Source organism: Felis catus, chromosome E2 (assembly GCF_018350175.1).
Source record: "Felis catus isolate Fca126 chromosome E2, F.catus_Fca126_mat1.0, whole genome shotgun sequence".
Classification (NCBI taxonomy): domain Eukaryota; kingdom Metazoa; phylum Chordata; class Mammalia; order Carnivora; family Felidae; genus Felis; species Felis catus.
Window position 1 is genome coordinate 4010648 of NC_058382.1, and position 22324 is coordinate 4032971.

At 55.8% G+C, this 22324-nt stretch overlaps 1 protein-coding gene across 1 annotated transcript; it reads right to left on the reverse strand.

The window, feature by feature from the left end:
- Positions 1 to 4872: 4872 nt before the first annotated feature.
- On the reverse strand, positions 4873 to 19562 carry CACNG8 (calcium voltage-gated channel auxiliary subunit gamma 8). The gene is made up of 4 exons (XM_023245883.2): positions 19170 to 19562; positions 10340 to 10423; positions 9165 to 9305; positions 4873 to 6917 (listed from the first exon to the last, which is right to left on the reverse strand). Exons 1-4 carry the CDS (start codon positions 19345 to 19347, stop codon positions 6154 to 6156), a joined length of 1167 nt encoding a protein of 388 aa, XP_023101651.2. The 5' UTR covers positions 19348 to 19562; the 3' UTR covers positions 4873 to 6153.
- Positions 19563 to 22324: the final 2762 nt, after the last annotated feature.

Sequence of the window (22324 nt, forward strand, 5' to 3'; positions counted from 1 at the left end):
CCCGGGTATTTTAAGGGGACGCGGGGGGGAGGCGGGAGGCTGTCCCGGGAGGAGGGCCTAGGGGCGGGGTCCTGACCCGGCTGGAGCCTGGGGGGACTTTTACCCCCTTAAGGGGCAAGCGTCTGAGCCGCGGGTCCCATCTCCAGGGTGGCCGGAGAGGGAGCGGGCCTGGCTGGGAATCTTAACTGCTGGGTCTGAGGGAGGAGGGGCCGGGGGGATGGACTCCTGGGCCTGAGGGAGGGGCTGGAGGCCAGGACTCCTGGGTCTGAGGGAGGAGGGGTTGGGCGCAGGACTCCTGGGTCCGAGGGAGGAGGGGCTGGGGGCCTGGACTCCTGGGTCTGAGAGAGGTGGGGGCAGGACTCCAGGATCTGAGGGAAGAGGGGCTGGGGGTCAGGACTGCTGGGTCTGAGGGAGGAAGGGCTGGGGGTCTGGACTCCTGGGTCTGAGGGAGGAGGGGGCTGGGGTCTGGACCCCTGGGGCTGAGGGAGGAGGGGCTGGGGGCCAGGACACCTGGGCCTGAAGGAGGATGGGGCTGGGGGCCAGGACTCCTGGGTCTGAGGGAGGAGCCTGAACCCCTGGGGCAGAAGGCTGGGGCCCAGCTCCCTGGATCTTGATGGATAGAGCCGATTCTGGTGCTGGTTGTCTTCAACTCCCCAGAAGTGAAAAGGGCTGGGTGTCAGGGGCACTGGAACCAGAGCCACAGTCCTCATCATTGAGTTTATTAGACAGGGCACCCCCGGGGGACCTTCCATGCAGTTTAAGGTCACCCAGGGGCCAGGACGGGGACAGCCATGTGGAATGGCAGCAGGGCCTGATCTTCACCCCATCACCCCCTCCCTCAGCCCTTCTGCACACAGGCCAGGTGGGACCCACCTTTCACCAACTCCTTGGTCCGTGGCTGGTTGCTCTGGTGCACCCTGGCCCTATCTGTCCACCCTGCTCTGGACGCTCACAGCACCCTGTGCTGCTTGTATTGGAGCATGAGTCACTCTGGTGTGATTGTGTGTGTCTGTGTCTGGCTCTCCCACCAGGCTGGGGCAGGGGCGTGGTACAGGAGGAACTCAGCTCCTTGTCCTCAACACCGCCCAGCCCAGGGCTGGGTGCACAGAGGCCTCAGATGTGCATTAGGTGATTGGATGAGTGGATGGACAGATGCAGGGAGGAATGGATGGATGCAGGGATGGATGGAGGGACAGAGGGATGGATGGAGGGAGGGATGGAAAGATGGAAGGATGGATGGAGGGATGGATGGATGGATGGATGGAAGGGTGGATGGATGGAGGGAGGGAGGGAGGAGGGCAGGATGATGGAAGGGTGGATGGAGGGATGGAAGGATGGATGGAGGGAGCAATGGATGGATGGATAGAAGGGTAGATGCATGGAAGGATGGAGGGAGGGAGGGAGGAAGGGTGGATGGGTGGAAGGATGGAAGGAGGGAGGGAGGGATGGAAGGGTGGATGGATGCAGGGATGGATGGATGGATGGATGGATGGATGGATGGATGGATGGATGGATGGATGGATGGATGAAGTGAAATGGTGACACACAGGCATGTCCTCCCAAGCTGTGCCCCATCAGGGAACAACTCCCTCTGCCTTCTCATCGGCCCGGCCACCTGTCTCCTGACCTGCAACTCGGAGATTACGCTGCCCGGCACCTGGAAGGCCCAGAAGTCCTTAACTGAGTTCCACCTGCTCCTTCGTTCCCCTCACTGGGTTTCCCCGGGCCTTGACAGGGCCGAGAGGGGAACCAGAGCATTCTGAGCAGACACAGCCGGTGAGGCATGTCTGTCTGTCCTGCCTGAATCCATCTTCCCCTCCTGGCCCACCTCCCACCATCCTGCGTCTTGCATGCTCTAACAGTTTATTTCAGAGTGTATTTTTCTGTTTTCCATCCCCTTGCCCTCTTCTCCCAGAAAGGGTATGAACTTTCTTTGGTATAAAAGCTCTTATTATTTTCATGCCAAGAAGATGGGCTTCTCCCCCGCCCCACACACACTGCCACCAAGCAGAGCTCCGGTCCCTACCAGTGCTCTGAGATGACCTCTTACCAGGTCAGACCTAGCAGTCCCCTTCTTGGCTCAGTTCTCAGCACGTCTGGCCACTTCTTCCTGGCCTCTGCCTACCTTATCGTCACCCCTTGTGGCTCCCTTTGCTACATCCTCTTCTTCCCTGATGCAGATGTCCCTGAGTCACTAGCCAGGGTCACTTCTCTGTCCACCTTCTCCCCCTGGGTCACCTCATCCAGCCCCATGGCTTTCAATATCTCCTATATGCTGACGTTTCCAAAACTTATATTTCTAGCCATGGCCTCTCCCCCAGGCGTGCATATCCAACTGGTTACCGGATACCCAGACTTGGGTTTCTGGCAGGCATCTCCAACTTGACAGGTCCAAAGAAGGACGTTTGGTCCCTACCACCCAAATTCTGATTCCTTGCCCCCGGGGGAGGGGGGGGGGCCCTTCTAGGCAACAAACCACAGCATCATGTAATCTGCGCAAGCCCGATTAAGAGTTCCTCTTTCTGGGGCGCCTGGGTGACTCAGTCGGTTAAGCGTCCACTCTTGGGTTCAGCTCAGGTCATGATGTCACGGGTCGTGAGTTCGAGCCCCTCATTGAGCTCTGCGCTGACAGTGCGGAGCTGCTTGGGATTCTCTCTCTCTCTCTCTCTCTCTCTCTGCCCCTCCCCTGCTTGCTCTATGTCTCAAAATAAATAAACTTAAAAAAAAAAAAAGAGTCCCTCTTTCTGTCAGTCTGACTTCTCATTCCTTCTTAGTCCTGCTACATTCGCATCCCTCCCCACCACTGTGGGCTCTACCTGCAAAATCCGGGCCCCATTCCTGCGTTTCTCTCTGTCCTCACTGACGCCACTTCGGTCCAGGCCATCGTCAGCCTCAGCTGGACAAGGACAACGGTCCCTAACTCCTTGTTTCCACGTTTCATTCCTAAATCTATTCTCAGCACAACCATGCCGTTCTGTTCTGTTGTTGTTGTTGTTGTTAAAAATAAAAGTATGATGTCATGCATGTGCTCAAAACCCTCTGAAGGCCTCCCGTGAAGTGTAGAATAAATGCAGATTTCTTCGCTGGACTACTAGACCCTACACGCTGGGCGCCCAGCCTGCGCTCTGACCTCACCCGGATTTGCTCAACCCTGTTAATCTGCCTGCCGGGGGGGAGGGGGGCTCCTCCCAAACCTGTACCCCCCCACCTCAGCTTCTGTGCTGCCTTTGGTGGCCCAAATGCTTGTCCCGTCCCATATCCATCCAAACGTAGGGCTCCCCAGGAGAGCAGGACCTCGAGTGCCCACCAGCACATTCCTTAGGCCTAGCCTGGGTCTAGAACAGGTTGGTGCTCAATAAATACTTCTTGAATCCTGAAGACAAAACCAAAGACATGGGTCATTCCCGTCCTGTTCGCTGTGCAAGCTTCCAAGTCTCCACGCTTCCTTCTGGGCATGTCTCTGGATCTTTCTCTGTAGATCCACCTCCCCATCTCTGTGTGGTTTTGTGTGTCTGAGACATCTCTCCTCTCCAGGTCACCCTCAGTGTCTTCAACTTTCCCTCATCCTGCCTTCCTCCGCCCCCTCCCCCACTTCTCTCTCCTCCCCGCCTTCTGCCCATCTTCCACCTCTTTCTCGCTCTAGGTTTGGCCTTTGGACCTAGACTCCACTGCGCCCTAAGCAGGCCTTCCCTCCCACCAAACTCTTTTGACTCCACCTCTCCCTGCCCTTCTCTCCATGCATCTTCCCTACACTCAGTTCTCCTCTGACTCTTGCTAACTTGTATTCCTTTCCCCAGACTCTCCACCCTCTCTCCCTGGAACTGTCCCCAGGGAGTTCCTCCCTGGCCCTCTGCCCTCCAGGCTCTTCCTCTTTCTAGTCTACCCACTACCCACAAGGCGCCTGAGGGGAACTCCCAACACCCAGCCTGATTCTGTCCCTCCTTTGCTCTGCCCCTTTCTGCTGCCTCACTTCGTCATCGTCATCAGGACAGAGGCTGCCCCTGGGCAGCACCAATTACCACCCCCTCCCCATTCGTGTCCGCATCTGGCTTCCCACAAGACTGGGGGGGCCTTAGAGGGCAGGGCAGGGTCTGAAGCATCTCCAACCCCCAGGATCGTCCTGCACAGGACCTGCCACACAGGAGACCTTGGGAGATATTCACTGAGCAAAGGAAGGGACATCCACTAAGCGCCAAGTGCCTCCCGCATCGTCCATAGCCTTCAAATGCATCCCCCTGCACCCCCACAGCCCTTGCTCAGCTCACCGGCCACATCCCACAGCACCAGCCTCCTGTTCACCCCTTTCCCGAGTGGCTCCTTCTCACACCCACGTCCAGTCCTGCCCTTCTGCTGCTCAAAGCTGTCCCCCGTCTCCCCACTACCCTCAGAATAAAGCCCAAACCCCGCAGCCTGGAACTCCAGCACTTCTGACTCTGGTTTCTAGCTGCTTCTCTGACCTAACCGCCACCACCACCCCCGTCCTCCAGCATCCCAGATCTCTGAGCCCTGTCCCCAGTACAGCATGCTATGTCGCCCCCCTGGCCTTTGCATGAGTCACCCCCTTCATCCCTTGGCAGATTCCTACTCATCCTTTTTAAACCTAGGCTGGGACTTATGTTCTCCAGGAAGTCTCCCTGAGTACAGCCCACTCCTGGGACTTGGTCACTCTGTTCTCCCCATTGTGGTCCCTGTCACAGCGCCCATCACCCTGCCTGGATTGCAGTTTTTGACGACTCCTCCTTGAGAGCAAGGAGAGGGTCTGCTTCATCTGGGGCAATCCTGATTCCAACATACTGCCTGGTGTGTTCGCAGAGGCACAGAAATGTCAATGAGTGAATGGCTGAATTAATGAATGAATGAAACACAAATGTCTAAATCGCAGCAGACACCATGCCTGTGCTTCAGTATTTTGTGTGATTATCTGCGTCCTCCCAGGAGTGTGAGTTTCAAGGGCCAGTGCCTGTGTTTGATGCTGAATTTCAGCCTGTCTCTGCCTCTCACTCTCCTCTTTGAGTTCCTGCCTCCCTTTTGTACTCCATTCACGTTATGCTCCCTTTGAAAGCCATTCCAGGGCCCCCTGCTGCCCTCAGAATAAAATCCAAACTCCTGATGTAACTTCTGAGGCCCTGGGCAGTCTGGCTCTGTTTACATCTCCGGCATCATCTTGGCCCATCTGCATCCAGCTCACTATGCCGTAGCCCTCCCTTAAGCTCTTCCTGCCCCAGGGCCTTGGCATATGCTGTTCTCTGACTGCCACACTTCCAGCCTCACCTGGCTGGCTTCCTGTCATCCTTTCAATGTCAGCTAAAATATTTCTTCCTTTTAAACTGGGTTACCCATCCCTGACAGAACATTTTGTAGCATTTCAGACTTCTCCTGTGTCCTAACTGTACCTTGCTGCTTGTACACACAGTTCTTTGATTAACGTCTATCTCCTGCACAAGATGCAAACTCTGTGAGGACGCTGGGGAGACCCTGTCTGTCTTCCTCCTTTCTGTAGCCTCAGCATCTGGCACAACGCCTAGTGCTTAGGTGCACAAATAAATTTCGGATAATGAATGAACCAGTCACTCTGATCGCCTGTTTATGTTCCCTCTCCAGCGCCTTCCTGGTACACAACAGGCACTTAATAAACCCTTGTGGAATAATGAATGAAAAATGAAAAAATGAAAAGCCCACATCCACTCCTCGTTACTTTGCCTTTCTGCCTGCCTTCTCTTTACCTTTCTATCTCTTTACAGAGGGCATATATATAGTTTGTAGGTATAACTATATATTCGTGTGTTATGGGCCCCTCTCCAGGAGTTGGGCCGGGCTGGGCTGGGAGTCCCTCCCTCCCCCACCGCCCCGCCCCCACATGCACACAGCAAAACATTAAAAAGAAAACATCTCAAAACTGCAAAAAAACTCCACGGCCCTCCCCCCACCCCGCCAACCCACAAAAAAAAGTAAATAAATAAAACACGACGCCCCCTCCCGACGGCTCCCTCCCTCAGGGTCCCCGATCGGAAGGCGGGGCGCGGGGAGGGCCACGCAGTTCTCCAGCGCGCTCGCGGGGAGGGGGGGCGCCCCCGCCCCACCCCGGCAGCCTCGTTGCACGCGCGCCCGCGCACGCGCCCCGGACACGCCCCCTCGGCGCCCCCCGGCGCGCCCCTACACCGGCGTGGTTTTCCTGTTGAGCGTGTTGGTGTTGGAGGCGGCGGCCTCCTTGGCCAGGGTCCCGGGGGCTGGCGCCGCGGGCGCAGGCGGGGCGGGCGCGGGCGCGGCGGGCGGCCCGGTGACCGTGACCGTGACCCCGCCGCCCGCCTCCTTGGGGAAGGCATTGTGCAGCGTGAGGAAGCCGGGCGCCCCCCCGCGGTCCCGCTCGGCGCCCGCCCCGCCGCCGCCGCCCGCGCCCGCCGCCGCGCCGCCGTACGCCCCGCCGGCTCCGCCACCACCGCCGCCGCCGCCGGCCCCCGCCAGCCCCGCGGCCACGCTGCCCTTGGACGGGTCGCGGCTGAGAGTGTACATGGAGATGTCCGTGGAGGCGAAGCCCGGGCCTCCGGCGCCGCCGGGAGACGCGTCCCGCGACGGCGACGGCTCGCTGGAGCGGGAGCTAGAGCGGGAGCGGCGGCGGTAGCGGAAGCGGTAACTGGGCAGACGGAGGATGGCCGAGGGGCCGCTCCCGCCACTGCCGCCCGCGCCCCCGCCGGCCTTGAGCAGGTCCGAGCGAGACTGGCAGTGCGCCTCGCGGCTGCGCTCGATGTAGATGTTGACGGCCAGCACGCCGATCACCTCGGCCAGGATGAACGACAGCCCGCCGAAGTAGAAGGACCAGCCGTACGAGTAGTGGTTCTTCTTCTCCTCGTCCCGCTTCGGACCCGGCTCGCCCGCGTTGGCCGAGATGTACACGATCACGCCGATGATGTTGCTCAGGCCTGGGCGGGGACGGTCAGACGGGAGCCTGGAGGCCACCCCCGGCCCCGCCCCCGCCCCGCCCCGCCCGTCCCAGCCCGGCCCCAGGTGCCCTGAACTCATCCAGGGCTGCCCCGGGCCCCGCCCCGGCTGGTCTAAGCTCCACCCCCGGACGGTGTAGGCTCTGCTCGAAGTGCTCCCTGTCCCGTCCCAGGTGCCCTGAACAACTCCTGAGCTGCCCAGGCCCCGGAAATCGTCTGGTCTAAGCTCCACCCCCTGGCGGCATAGGCCCCGCCCCAAGTGCCCCCTGTCACGCCCCAGACGGCCCCTTCCAGTCCCAAGTGCTGTAAACTCCTCCCCACCGGGCCCAGGCCCCGCCTCAAATGCTCCCTATCCTTACCCACCAGTCCCAGCCCCGCCCCAGGTTCCCGGAATTCCAACCCAGCGGGCTCAGGCCCCGCCCCTTCTGGCCTAAGCTCCACCCCCAGGCGGCGTAAGCCCTGCCCCAAATGCTCCCTGTCCTGAACCGGACGGTCCATGTCCTGTCCCAGGTTTCTAAATTCCTCCCCGGCTAGCCCATGTTCCACCCCGCATTGGTCTAAGACCCACTCCCCGGTGGTGTAGGCCCCCTCCCCAAATGCTCCCTATCCCGCACTGGACGGTTCCTGTCCCGTCCCAGGTGCCCTGAACTCCTCCCAAGCTGGCCCAGGCTCCGCCCCGCGCTGGTCTAAGCTCCACCCCCAGGTGGCATAGGCCCCGCCCTAGATAGTCCTCGCCCTATCCCAGGTGTCCTACACTCCAACCAAGAGGTGCAGACCCCGCCCAGGCGGACCTAAGTCCCACCCCAGGGCGGTGTAGGCCCCGCCCCTGTTGGTCTAAGCCCCATCCCCTGGAGGTGTAGGCCCCACCCCGAATAGTCCCTGCCCCGTCCCAGGTCCTCTAAACTTCGTCCCAGGTCCTCTAAACTTCCGCCTGCCCCAGCTAACCCAGGCCCTGCCCCAAAACAGCCTAGTCTGGACCACGCCCCAGCCCCACGGCCCTAGGCGGTTCAGGCCCTGGCTGGCCTGTCACAGATGGTCTAAACTCCTCCCGAGTTGATCTAGGGCCCACCCCTAGAGGGCCGAACTCCCAGCTAGCCCAGGCCCTGCTCAGTCTGGTCTAAACCCTGCCCGTGATGAGGTGATCCCAGCCTGTGTTTACAGGCCATACCCTGGCTGGTCTAACTCTACCCTTAACGTTATAAAGCTGGGTTTTCTCTTGGGCCCCATGCTCCTTTAAACTCTGTTAATGAGGTACTTCTGCCTGATTCTCTAGGCCCGGTACCTTGCTGATGTAAACTCTTCATGGTATTAACCCAGACTGGTTATCTAGTCTAGGCCCTCCCCCTGCTGGTCTAAAATTCATCTTTACTAGAGCACGTTCACACACACCCACCCACCCGTCTACCCTAAGCCCGCCTCCAACTTGTCAAACCCCGCCCCCTGCGGGTCCCCTCTTACGCCTGGCCCCCGCCTTTCTAGTCTTCTGGCTCAAAAGCGGATCTTGACCCACCGCCAAAGCACACCCTGCTCTTTATGCTAAATCCTTCCCCTTCTCCGAATTCTGCCCCCTGGAATTTCCGAGCACTACTCATTTCATGTAGAAAAGCGGGGGAGGGAGGAGGGAGAGGAGCGTGGGGAGCCTCACTCCAAGTTGGTCCGGATGGTTTTCCAGCACCAGCCTCTTCTTGGATCCACCAAGGTCCACGAGGCCCCGCCCCCTAAAGCAGGTTCCTCCCCCTCTATCTGCCGCCAAATTACTTTCTCCGGGTCCCGCCCAGTCCTCGGATGCCAGCCCCACCCATCAATCCCCAAGATCCCGACCGTCTCAAGGCCCCACCCCCTTCACCAAGCCCCGCCCCTTCCGTCTCCATAACCGCGCGGGTTTTGGAACCTAAACTCCCGGCAATCCCGATTACGAGCTAGACACCTGTCAGTGCTGGGTTGTTCCCCTTCCCCCCATCCCGAAGACAGCGCTAAGGCGACACCTACCTTGCCCAGCGGGTGGCGATGGAGCTTAGGAAGAGCCTAGGAAGGCTCTAGGCCCCCACAGGCGCCTGGGGCAGGGTGGCTTTGCAAACGCGCCGGCACACACCACACACACACACACATACGCACACACACACACACACACACACACGCGCGCGCGCGCGCGCACACACGCGCACACGTGCGCGCGCGCGCGCGCAGGTGGGCCGCCCCAGCCGGCCGCCCCCTCCCTCTGCCTCTCACCTGCTGCCACGAACAGGATCCCTGCGCCCAGAATGATGTTCCTCTTGGATTTGTAGACCCGGGAGGCCGCCACGCACACGCCCCCGAGCAGCAGCAGGATGGCGCTGAGGATGGGAAAGATGCTGGAGGCCCGGACGACTCCTGCGAGGGAGAGGAGGGGAGAGAGAGGGTGGGGAGCCAGGGAGTCAGATGCGGCCCTTTGCTCCCCTCACCAGTTTTCGTCTCCGCTTCTCTCGCTGGAATCCTCCCATTCTCTCTCTCTGCCTGTGTTCTGATATTTCGTTTTTTGTTTCATTCTCTCTCCCCTTTAAAATTTCTCTATTTCTCCCGCCTTTTTCTTCGTCCTTTTCTTTCTCCCTCGGGCTATTTTTCTCTCTCCTGGCGTATTTATTTTTCTTTTTCCTTTCTCAATATCACTCTCCCTCTCTCTGAACTTCTCTGTGACCCCTCTCTCTTTCTCTTTGCCCTCCTTCTCTGCGTATTTCTTTCCTTTCTCCAGATCTATCAAATCTCTTAATATCTTATCCACCACCCCTTTCTGCCTGGCTTCATGTCCCTCTTTGGGTTCCCCTCCTTTCCTCCTCTTCTGTATCACCCCCATGCTTCTGCTTGGCTCCATCTATTGCTCCGGTCTTCGCTTGTGTGTGTCTGTCTGTCTTGTCTGTCTTTCTCTCTGCAGTCTTTCCCACCCACCCTCCAAACCCCAGCAAACGGATTTTGCGATTTCTGAGCTGGCTGAGGCCGCAGCCAATCATAATTCAGGATTTGCCGCGTTCTCGGCGTAGCTACCAATCGCATCACCGGCTTCCCCAGCCTGCTCGAGAGAGTGGCCAGTCCGCGCCGCAGATTGCCTCACGGCCCAGGGCGCACTGGCCAATCCCAGCCCAGACACCGACAGCCAGTCACAGAGCAGTGTTGCCAAGGGCGCCGAGCAGCAAGGCGGCCAATCCCCTCCCAGGATCCCCCATCAGCCCGCCTCGAGGTGAGAGGAGGGGGCGGGAGAGGGATCACTGAGCCAATAGGGAGCCAGAGGATCTCAGCATCTGGATTTGGATTGGCTGACAAGTTCATCTCCGCGTGTCGATCTAAGTGCCGCTCCCCAGCCCCCTCTCCGCTCTCTAGGCGCCCCTCCCCGTCCCAGCAGCGCCCCCACTCTGACCCAGACCCCCACGTACGGAGCAGATACTCCGCGCTGTCATGGTCGTAGTCCGTGTCCTCCGGGAAATGGTTGATCTTCACGCAGACACCTCTTTTCAACCCTGGAGGGGGATGGGGGTGATGGTGGGGGGTGTACTTAAGAGTTGGGGGAACTCCCCTGTGAGAGACAACCCCCTGTTCCCCAAATCCCTTCTTCCTTCTGGGCCTATTGAGAGACAGGACATCCTGGCTCCTGGGCCTGTCAGCGTCTGGGACAAACTTTAACCTCTCTGGCCTCGGTTTTCCCACCAAAAAAGAAAAAGAAAGAAAAACCCACGCAACACTCGCTAAAAGGCCACAAGGACCCTTGCCCTGTAACCCGAGCTAGGACACTCAACCTCTCTGGCCTTCTGCCTACCCCTAAGAAAGAAGGTGCTGGTTTAGGCAATGTTAAGGCACTCTGCAACTCTGAACTCGACGGGTCTGAAAATGCGTGAGAAAACCAAGGAGGGCACGGAAGGCGAGGACTACATTTCCCATGAGGCTCCATGGAGTCTTAAATCCAATTGTGAACGCTCAGCCCCAGTGGATCATGGGAGTTGTAGTCTCTTCTGTTCTGCCTCTAGGAAAAGGGATTCCGAGCCTCTTACCTGGAATCCTCGGGAAGTTGGAGTGGCTGGAGCAAGTAGAGGCATTCGAGGAGGTATGCCTCTAGACGTCATGCAGTCTTACCCCCTTCTTCCATCCCAGACTCCTCATCCTCACACCCTTTGGGGACCCATCTTCCCTCTCACTTTGGGGACGGTTCCTATTCTACTACCTCTAGCACACAGCTGGAGATTGATATGTAAGTATAAATATAAATACACTTAGTTTCCTCGATTCTCCAGGCTCCTTCCAACCTCCAGGCCTTTGCCCATGCTGTGGATTCCGTTCACATTCTTCACTGATGAAAAACTTACCCTGCAAGTGGGAGGCTCACAGGGTACCTGTTTGAGGAAGCTCTCCCTGTGCGCGCACACGCCTCCTACCAAAGTTGGGTCAGTCTCCCCCTCCTGGAGAGCGGAGTTCCTCCGGGAACAGCGCCCTGCGGTACCTCTCCCCCTCACCCCCCCCCCTTTTTTTTTTTTGGCATGCATAGGGTTCATTTATGAGCTCCTTCCTCAGCAAACTGGGAGTTTCTGCAGGGGGAAAGCATGGGGTCTGATTCCTCGTGTGTCCCTAGCATTGCCTGGCACAAAGGAGGCCTCAAGAAATGGGTGTTGAATGAATGAATGAAATTATGAATGAATATAAGGATAGCAGAAGGGGAGGCTGGAGGCAGAAGATGGCAGGGAATGGAGATAAAGGAAAGGACTGGGAAGAAGGAATATAAGGCAGTGAGTAATTCCACTAATCGCTAACACTTGCTAAATGCTTCCTAGGTGGATTAACTCATCTGGAGCTCCCAAGAGTCCTATGAAATAGATAATGTTATTGGTGCTGGGCAGTGGCCAAACGTTGGGAATTGGAGCCACGCTGCTTGATAATGAAACCCGACGCCGTCGTGTCCTTATTCTGTGACCTTGTTGGTATTACTGAGGCCAATTGGCTTCAATCCTTTCACCTATAAAGAGGGGATGATAGGACCTATGTCATGGGGTTGTTGTAAGGATTGAATCCAGGTAAAGAGATTTAGCACTTTGCATAGAACATAATTAAGTGCTCAGTTGATATCAGTCGATATACCCATTGTCCAGATGAGGAAGCAGAGACACAGAAAGGATTCATCAATTCACAGCTGATGGGGGGAGGGGTGGAAGCAGAATTAAAGCACACAGCAGGGGCGCCTGGGTGGCGCAGTCGGTTAAGCGTCCGACTTCAGCCAGGTCACCATCTCGTGGTGTGGTCGTGAGTTCGAGCCCCGCGTCAGGTTCTTGGCTGATGGCTCAGAGCCTGGAGCCTGTTTCCGATTCTGTGTCTCCCTCTCTCTCTGCCCCTCCCCCGTTCATGCTCTGTCTCTCTCTGTCCCAAAAATAAATAAACGTTGGAAAAAAAAAAAAAAAAAGCACACAGCAGTTTGCCCTACTGGAATATAGGCTATGGGCTGTTCACTACTGTATCCCGAGCATCTACAACAATGCCTAGCACTTAGTAGGTGCTTAATAAATGTTCTTATGAAAGAATGATTGAATGGGCCCAAGCACTTGAAAAGAGGCTCCACATCACTCATCATTAGGGGAATGCAAATCAAAACCACAATGAGATACCACATCATACTCCTTAGGATGGTTACTACTTAAAACAAAAAAAAGTAAAACAGAAAATAAGCGTTGGTGAGGATGAGAAATTGGAATCCTTGTGCACTGTTGGTGGGGGTGTAAGATGTTGCAGTTGCTACAGAAAAGAGTATGGAGATTCCTCAAAAGGTGAAAAATGATATCACTATATGACCCAGCAATTCCACTTCTGGGTGTAGACTCAAGAGAATTAGAAGGCAGGGTCTCTAAGAAATACGCTCACACCCATATTCACAGCAGCATTATTCACAACAGCCAAAAACAACCCAAGTGTCCACTGACAAATGAATGGATAAACAGAATGTGATCTCTACGTATAATGGAATGTTATTCAGCCTTAAAAAGTAAGGGAATTCTGACATGTGTTGCCACATGGATGGACCTTGAGGACATTACGCTGAGTGAGACAAACCAGTCATAAAAATACAAATATTTGTACGATTCTATGTATATGAGGTCCCGAGAGGAGTCAAATTCATAGAGACAGAAGGTAGGATGGTGGTTCCGGGGTCTGGGGGAGGGGGGAGGGGGAGTTCTTTAATGGGAACGGTTTCATTTTGCAAGATGGAAAGAGTTCTGGAGAATGGGTGCACAGCCATGTGAGTATACTTAACGCTAACTGTACTCTACTCCTGGAAACAGTTATGATGATACTGTTTAATGTTATGTTTTGTTATGTTATATTTTACCACAGTTTTTTTTTTAAAGGAATGAATGATTGATTGATTATATACCTCTCAAGCGCAAGACTTACCAATATTGATAAGTCTTATCAATATTGATATTACATCAATAATTGATTATATATATTGTTATGTTTTGTTATCTTATATTTTACCACAATTTTTTTAAAAAAGGAATGACGGGACGCCTGGGTGGCTCAGTCGGTTAAGCGTCCGACTTCAGCTCAGGTCATGATCTCGCGCTCCGTGAGTTCGAGCCCCGCGTCGGGCTCTGTGCTGACAGCTCAGAGCCTGGAGCCTGTTTCAGATTCTGTGTCTCCCTCTCTCTGACCCTCCCCCATTCATGCTCTGTCTCTCTCTGTCTCAAAAATAAATAAATGTTAAAAACAAATTTTTTTAAAATAAAAAAGGAATGAATGATTGATTGATTATATACCTCTCCAGCGCAAGTCTTATCCATCAGCCCATGCATTATGGTGTGGTAGGTTAGACTCTGGGTTCAAGTTCTCTCCTTTTCTTGAATGGGATCACATCACTTCTCTCAAAACATGAATCATAGGGGCGCCTGGGTGGCTCAGTCGGTTGAGCGTCCGACTTCAGCCAGGTCACGATCTCGCGGCCCGTGAGTTCGAGCCCCGCGTCGGGCTCTGGGCTGATGGCTCAGAGCCTGGAGCCTGTTTCCGATTCTGTGTCTCCCTCTCTCTCTGCCCCTCCCCTGTTCATGCTCTGTCTCTCTCTGTCTCAAAAATAAATAAACATTAAAAATTAAAAAAAAACCATGAATCATAATTAATTAATCATAGACCCTCTCAACAGATTAGTGATGACAGCAGTGATGATAACTAGTAGTTACTGAGGGCTAACCACACACCAGGCACCTGTCCAAGCATCTGACAGGTATTGACGCACGCGATAATTATTACTAGTCCCAGGGCTACTGGACAGTAACAATATCCCCACTTTACAGATGAGAAAACTGAGGCACAGAGTGGAAGAAGTTGCTTGGTCCCATGTAGATGGTAAATCATGGGGAGGAGATTAAGTGCAGCTGAACTTCAGGGGCAGACGTATTTAAGGCAGGGAGCACAGTGGCTGTGGTGGCCAGGAGCACGGACTCTGGACTCACATTCCCTGGGCGGCCACTTCCCAGCTGTGTGGCTTTTGGGCACTTGAATACCCCTGAGTCTCAGCCTCCTCCTACGGAAAATGAGGACAATGATATGACCTCATAGGGTTTCAAAAGTGTTCAGTGAAATACAGAGTTGAGTGCAGAATACAGGGGGCTGTGCAGCATGCATCTGTGTATCATCTGACCTGACGGGGCTGAGCCAGGAGGTTTCATGTGCAGGGATGGCAGTGATGTGTCCCTGGGTCCCCCCAGAGTCTGCCTAGCACAGACCTGGGTGGGGTGGGTGTAAAAGGGCTGGGTGCTGCAGTGAGGACTTGTGGGGATGTGGGCTCCAGCCTGCTCTGACCCTCACACGTTGGGTGGCCATGTGGCTGACTCACTTCCCTTTCTGGCCATCAGCGTCCTCCTCTGACAAACTCGAATGGTAATAATACCTTCCCCCCTTGGCACAATTAGCAGAATTCGGTGAGATAAAGCGTGAAAAGTCCTGAACACAGGGGCTTCAGATAACCTGCTCCAATAAATGGAGCTGTGGGTCCATTGAGTCCTGACAGGTGGTTTTTGGGCACCAGAAACGTGGCAACTGAGGTGAGGTGTGAACATAAAATACACACCAAATTTCAGACTTAGTATTAAAAAAAAGCATAATAGGGGCGCCTGGGTGGCGCAGTCGGTTAAGCGTCCGACTTCAGCCAGGTCACGATCTCGCGGTCCGTGAGTTCGAGCCCCGCGTCAGGCTCTGGGCTGATGGCTCAGGGCCTGGAGCCTGCTTCCGATTCTGTGCCTCCCTCTCTCTCTGCCCGTCCCCTGTTCATGCTCTGTCTCTCTTTGTCCCCAAAATAAATAAACGTTGAAAAAAAATTAAAAAAAAAAAGCATAATATTCCATCAATAATACTTTATATTGCTTACATGTTAAAGTGATAATATTTTGGCTATGCTTGCTTAAATAAAACATATTATTAACCTTTATATTGATTTATTATAAATTTATAATTTCTATTTTTTAAATTATATTCATTGACCCTTGTCCCTTTTCCTTGGTTGAATGTAGCTCCTGGAAAAATTTAAGTCATATATGCATTTCTGTTGGGTAGTGCTGGATCAGAGGCTGGGGCTTCTGGGTTATCAAGGAAGGGGAAGGGGGGCCTCAGGGCAGTCACCTGAATTCTGAATAATAATTAGAAGAAGAACTACAACAAAATGAAATGACACAATCTAGCCCTTACTCTGTGCCTGCTGGCCTTTTAAGTGCTTTACAATGGTAGCTCACTGAATCCCTCTGAAATCCCTATGGGTTGGGGGAGGGAGACTATTGCAATCCCCATTTCACAGATGATGGAAAGGAGGAACAGAGAGGTTAAATATGTGGCCATGGGTCACCTTGCTGTGCATGGCAGACAGGAGGTAAACCCAATGAGCCTGGTCCTAAAGTCTGCAATCCTCGGTCACTCCATCTGCCGCATCTGTCGGGGAGACTCCCAGGGACACGGGAATGAGACCCCAAGTCGCCGGGGAAGACGGTGCCTTCAGGAGGCAATGGCTCAGGGGGTTCGCTTTCTACATTCCCAGGTCCCCGATGGGCTGGAGGCTGATGGATGCATTGTTCTGTTCTCCTAGGAGATAAACCAGACCTGGATTCAAATCCAGACTCTAGTACATACTGGTGTGTGACCTTGGGAAAGCCACTCTGCTTTCTCTGAGCCTTAGCTGCCATTTCTAGAAGGTGGAGATAACAGGAGTCCGTATGAAACAGGCTTATCGTGGGATTTCAGCGACCAATAAATGACAGTTACAGTAATAAAGCCAGCCTTCGTCTACACCCTCCTTAAGACACTTGGACACTTGCTTTGGTTTCCAGGACACCCGCTTACCTCATCTTCCCCAAACCTCCACGGCCCCTGCTGCCTGGGCTCTTTAGCAGGTGCTCTCATCTCTGTTAACAGTGGACTAGCTCAGGCTGCAGCCCTCAGCTAATTGGTTTGTTTCCCTCCTCATTCTCTAGGTGACCTCATCCATCCATATGCAATGACCCCCTCCCATTTATATCTCCCGCCCAGACTGTCCCCTGAACTCTGGCCTCCTCAGTCATATCACTAACAGCCTAGACCAGGGGTCAGCAAACCACAACCTAAGGGTCAAACCCAGCCTGCCAAAGCCAGTGAAAGAATGGGTTTTATGCTTTCTGAGTGATTGAAAAAAAAATACATATATCAAAGGAGGCTATTTCGTGGCACGTGAGAAAGATATGAAAATTCAGAAGCCGGTGTCCGTGGACGAGTTTAACTGGAACGTGGTCTCGCTCCTTCACTCGCGAGTGGCTGTGACAGGGACTGGAGGGTCCACAGACCCTAAAATACTGACTGTATGGCACTTTTCTATGCTTGCCCCTGTCCCAGGTGATGGCTCTAGTAGGCATCCTAAATTTAGCGTGGCCAAAACAGCTCATGATATTGCTCCTCACAATAAATTAGATCAGAGACGATAAAATAAACGAAACAAAGCCCCCGCTGTTCCACCCTTTGGGTGTCCCCCCCCCCGCCCCGCATCCCGCCCCGTTCTCAGTCTCCTACAGCCTTGGGAGCAGTGACTCTCAACTAGGGGTGAGTTTATTCCTAGACCAGAGACGGTTGACAATTTGGGTTGTCACGACTTGGGGACTGCTCCTGGCATGGAGAACGTGGAGGCCAGGATGCCGCTAAGCAGGACGGCCCCCACAACACGGAGCGATCCACACCAAAGTGTCAACAGTGCTGAGGTTGGGAGATGCTGTTTTAGAGACTCCTCTCTCTCTCACATCCCACAGCCACCCTGCCACCGCTTTAGCTTTGGGACACGCTCTGAATTCAAATCACTTCTTCAACTCCACGGCTCCCCCTCCAGAAAAACCACCTCCCGTTCCCCCTCTTGCCTGCCTGTTCGCCTTTTGTCTCTCAGTGTAAGTCAGTTCTTGTTTCTCCTCTGCTCAGGAACCCTGGTCCCAGGACCTAGAACTCGAGAGACAGGGTCTGTTGTCTCTTCAATTGCCCCATCACATCCCCTTTACTCACTCTGCCGGTGACCACACACACAGGCTCCCACCTCAGGGCCTTTGCACTGGCTGTATCTTTCCTCCGGAGAGTCACGCGGCTCTATCTCTCACTTCCTTTAGACCTCCACTCCAGGGTCACCTGCTCGGCAAAGCCCGACCTAGTCTCCTCACCTGCAACTTCACGTAAGTGTCCTAACACATTCCATCCCCTCCTCTGTCCCCCTTAGCACTGAGTGCCATCTAATACCCTAAAACTTTTGCTTACTTATCTTTCTGATTATTTGCCTGTCGTTCTGGAATATAACACATACAAATCCAGGGACCTTTTGTTTTTCACTGCTGAAGCCCCAGAATCAAGAACAGTGCCTGGCACATAGTACAAAGTCAATAAACATTGGTCGTTGGACGGATGAACGAATGAATGAATGAATGGTAGTTTTACTATATGCCATACGCTGTCCTAGGGTTTCAGGATGCCAACTTCCACATGTGGCTGGTGCCTGGTGCTTGGTCAGACCAGTGAAAGGACATGGACGGCACGCCTGGTCTGAAAGAGTGCATGCCGCTTGGGCTGGCCCACCGTGGCCCCTGCACAACGTCCACTGGTTCAAACAAAGCTGGAAATCAGATTTCCACTGTGAAGTCTCCCTATTTTTAAACGTTGGCAACTGATTCAGATTTGGGTTTCGGTTTTAAATGCTTGGCACACCAGACAAAGCTTATCTGCACATCACTTCCCTTAGACCTGAGTTCTCTTGGTTCTGCCCCCCATCACAGCTGGGCGACCTTGGGCAAGTGGCTTAACCTCTCTGAGCCTCAGTCCCCTCATCCCCCAACGGGAGGGTGCACCTGCCTCGCAGAATTAAACGACGGACCATTGCGCTGCACTCCTCGCTCACGCAGAAGGAGAGCTGTGAGGCTCAGGGGGGTGAACAGACAGCGATCACAGGGGACAGACGCACGGTGGGGCATAGTGGGCTGGTGGGGCATGGTGGGCCGGGACCCCAGGTCTCCTGCCTACCCAACCCCCGCCCCCAGCGCCTCTGTGTTCCGCAAAGCTGAGTGGGAGGGAGAGGGCAGGTGAGCCAGCGGAGGGGAGGCAGAGGGTCCGGAGCAGGCAGAGCAGGACCCAAAGACACAGCAGAGATGGAGACTGGAAGACGCAGTGGCCTTGGGGTCCAGAAATGGGGCCTGGGAGGAGGAGGAAGAGGAAGCGGGTGTGGCGGAGTGGGGATGAAGCAGAGCAGTGTGGAGAACAGAGGAGGCCGCGGGCCAGGATGGGAGGTTGGCGGAAACCCTAAAGGGGGAGAGGCAGGCAGGGCCGGAGTCTACAGGAGGTGGGGGGAGCCGAGGGTCAGGAGCTCTGACCTGATGGGGCACGACCCACCGTGACGTCTGGGGGACAGCGGACGAAGAAGGGGCAAGGGGGTGGGGGTGTGGGGAGAGGCTCAGGGGCACGGGGAGGATGGTGGGGGGTGGGGGGAGGAGGTGAGACTGCCCAGGAGAGGGACGAAGGCTCCACACACCGGGTGGGGGGCAAGCGAGGAGGAATTGCAGAGGGCTTGCAGAGGGCGCAGCGGAGGAAGGAGGCAGAGGGAGGGACGGGAAGGGGCAGGACGGTGTGTGGGGGGGATGCAGGCCGGGATCCCAGCAGGGAGGACGGGCGCGCGGGCGCCCACCGCGCAGGGGAGAGGTCCGGAGGAGGGGAGGAGGGGCGCGAGGCGGCCCCCCCTCCCACATACCCTACCTTCCAAGCAGCATATCCTCCAGAGCCCCGAGTGGGTGAGGCCGCCGGGGTCCTTCTTCTCCGAGGAGCCGCTGCCCCCGCGGTGGGCCGGCGCGTCGTCGCCGGCCGTGAGGTTGGTGGTGTTGCAGATGAACGCGCGCGTGTACAGCCAGTAGTCGGTGCTGATGGCGATGGTCATGAGGCCGAAGGCCGCGAAGGCGCCCACCGTGGTCAGCACCACCTGCACCCCCTTCTCGCACCACAGGCCCCTCTCCTCGTTCCAGCGCTTCAGCGACTCCAGTTTGACCACGGGCAGCCGGGGGGCCGTGGGCCACCACCGGGGCAGCGGGGGCGGGGCCGTGCCGGCGGCTGGGTGGGGGGCACAGCGCAGGCAGAAGTGGGGGCCCGGGGCCGGCCGGGCTGGGCTGGGGGGGGGGGGCGGCGAGGAGGAGGCGCGCGCCGGGGAGGGGGTCAGAGGGCGGCCATGGTCGCCGGCTGGGGGGGGGGGCGGGGAGCAGATACGGGATTAGTGGAGAGGCACGGTACCTCCCCCACCGCCGCCCCCACCCCACAGAGCACCCCCCACTATTTCCCGGGGGCCGGAGAAACTCCTTCCACCATGGTTCCCACTGCCTCCCTTTTCTCTGAAAAAGTCTCCCTCCTCCCGGGGCAGTCTTCCCACTTAATCCCACTGGGAGAAGTCGCCCCCAACCCCACCACAGTTCCTGCCACCGTACATCCTCCCGGGCCCTCCCGCTCCAACCCCCCCCACCCCTCCCCCGTCCTCACCTTCCCCAGAGGCCAAGCCACCCTGCACTTTAGCCCCTGGGCTCCCCCCTCCACAGGAACCCCTCTCCCCTCTCTCCCTCATGTCCTACAAGACCCACATCACCATCCTTGTCTCATGCAGTGCTGCCCGGCTCCCCAAGTCCCCTGAAAGTTTCACGTCCTCACCTACTACGTCCTCTACTCAAGAAAAATAAACCTCTCCATCTCTCAGCTAAAAAAAAAAAAAACACCAAAAACCCAACCTCTTCCCAACTAATCCTGGCTGTTTGCACAACTGAGAACCACAGGATGACCACCACTGCCACCCTCGCCCCCCCGCAGTCTCTCCTGCATGGGAACCCGCTTCCCCACTCAGACCCCTGCGTCTCTGGACCAAGCTTCTCAACCCCAATCCCCCAGTCGCACCTGGAAATCACCAAAGGATCTTAGACACCAGGATACCGGTGCCCCACCTGAACCCCACCTGAGCAATCCCCATTTCATTGGTCTGGGGTGTGGCCCTGAGCATCTAGGTTTTTAAAAGTTCCCCTGGGGGGATTCTCCTGGGCAGTCCACCTCGCACCGGACCCGTCTGGTTTAGAAGAATGCCCGCAGCTGCATCACATCCACTCCACAGCCCCCACGGTCTCCCTTGGACCACCTCCCATCCCCTACGTGTCTTGATCTCCAGGAACACCCCCCCCACACACACACACACACCCCACACACACACCCCCACACACACACACTCCTTTTGCTTAAAGAAGTCTTTGAGTCTGGCCCCTACTGTCTCTACAACTTAGGCAAACTCATCAGTGCCATCACTTTCTCCTCCTCCATTAAGAAAAATTTCCTCCATGGGCTCCACGGAGGAGTACTCACAGGAATCCTCCCCCCAGACCCCCAGTCCCTCTCCATTCAGGAATGGCTCAATGTTTGGCCTGAGCTCCCACTGCTGTCCAGGGAGCTCCCCGCCCCCTCTGCCCAGCTTCTCCCTCCACCCCACTCCTCTGCCCCTTCCACCATCTCCCACTGCCTGAAAATCCCCTGACTATACCCCTTGCTGCCAGTTATCTTTATCACACCGATGAACCCCCCCCCCAACTCTACATCTCCCCAATTCACTTGGACCTCCTACTCTCCTCAACTTACAGGAACCTCTTCCCCCTTCCCTGACTTCTCTCACATCATCAAGAATCCCCTTCCTCCACCAACATCTCATCTACTCAGGAAAATTCCCTAGATGAGTCCTCACCAACTTCCCTTCTTGGGACACCCCCCACACACACACACACCCTTTCACCTGTGCAGGGACATGCTGTATAGATAGCTCTACTTTCTTCCAAATTTACATGGACCACCCCCCCCCCCGCATAGTCAGTACCCCTTAGAAAAATTTCATCCACGAGGCTACAACTCTCTTTTAGTTACACATAACTGTCCACTCTGCAACCCCCATGTCTGTTCATTCCCCCCCAGGCACAGCATGCCCACCACCACACCCCCAGCCCTCCCTTCCAGGCAAGCGACCCTAACCCCCTTCCACCACTCACTGTTTCCTAGACTTCTTCCCCAAACCCCCAGTTACAGTTAAGAGCCTGGAAGCCAACAGGAGAAAACAGAAGAAACCCTGGGTCCTAGCATCAGGGTGACCTTGGCCTTTTCCACCCCCATCAGCTGGCCCCGCCTGGGTCTGCTCTTAGGAGGGGCTACTGAAAAAGGTTGTCTATGGGGGGTGTCTCCATGGCAACTGGGCCTAGTGCCCCACACGAGTGTTCCCTCCCCCACCTCCACTCAGCTGCCCACACGAAGCCCCTACCGTCCCCTCCATCAGCCCACTGGACACTCATGGCCCCCAGCCCCTGTCCTTGGTTCTGGCCCCTTCCTCCTTCCTCTCCAGATGGATGCCGAGTTTCCTCTTCTTATCTACTGGCTCCTTCTCCCCCATCTGTGCCCCTCACCACCAGCACCACCACCTCAACTCTCCTAGCAAATCTCTGCTTCCCTCCCCCCAGTGATCCCATGACCCCGAAGTGTACCCCTCCCCCAGCTGGGCCCCCCACAACCCAGGATCAGCAGGGGATGGAAACGGGGTAAGTGAGGGAAATTCTCCCATCAAAAAAAGATTTGAAGATCTTTTCATTCTGTCGATTTGAGGGGCAATCTGTTTGGTTTTAGGGACTCTTCCTTTAGTCCATCTGTCAGCGGCAGCAAAGGAGGAGGGAGCAGGGGACCCCCAATTCTAAAGCTTCCGGATATGACAGGGGTCACCAGCCCTTCTCCCTCTGAAGGGGCTGGCTCCTTCCTCCAGAATTAGGGGGGTCACAGAACCTTCCTTGTACATCCACCCACCTCCGATTAATAAAAAGATCTGTCTCACCTCTGTTAACGATAGGTCAACTCTCCGA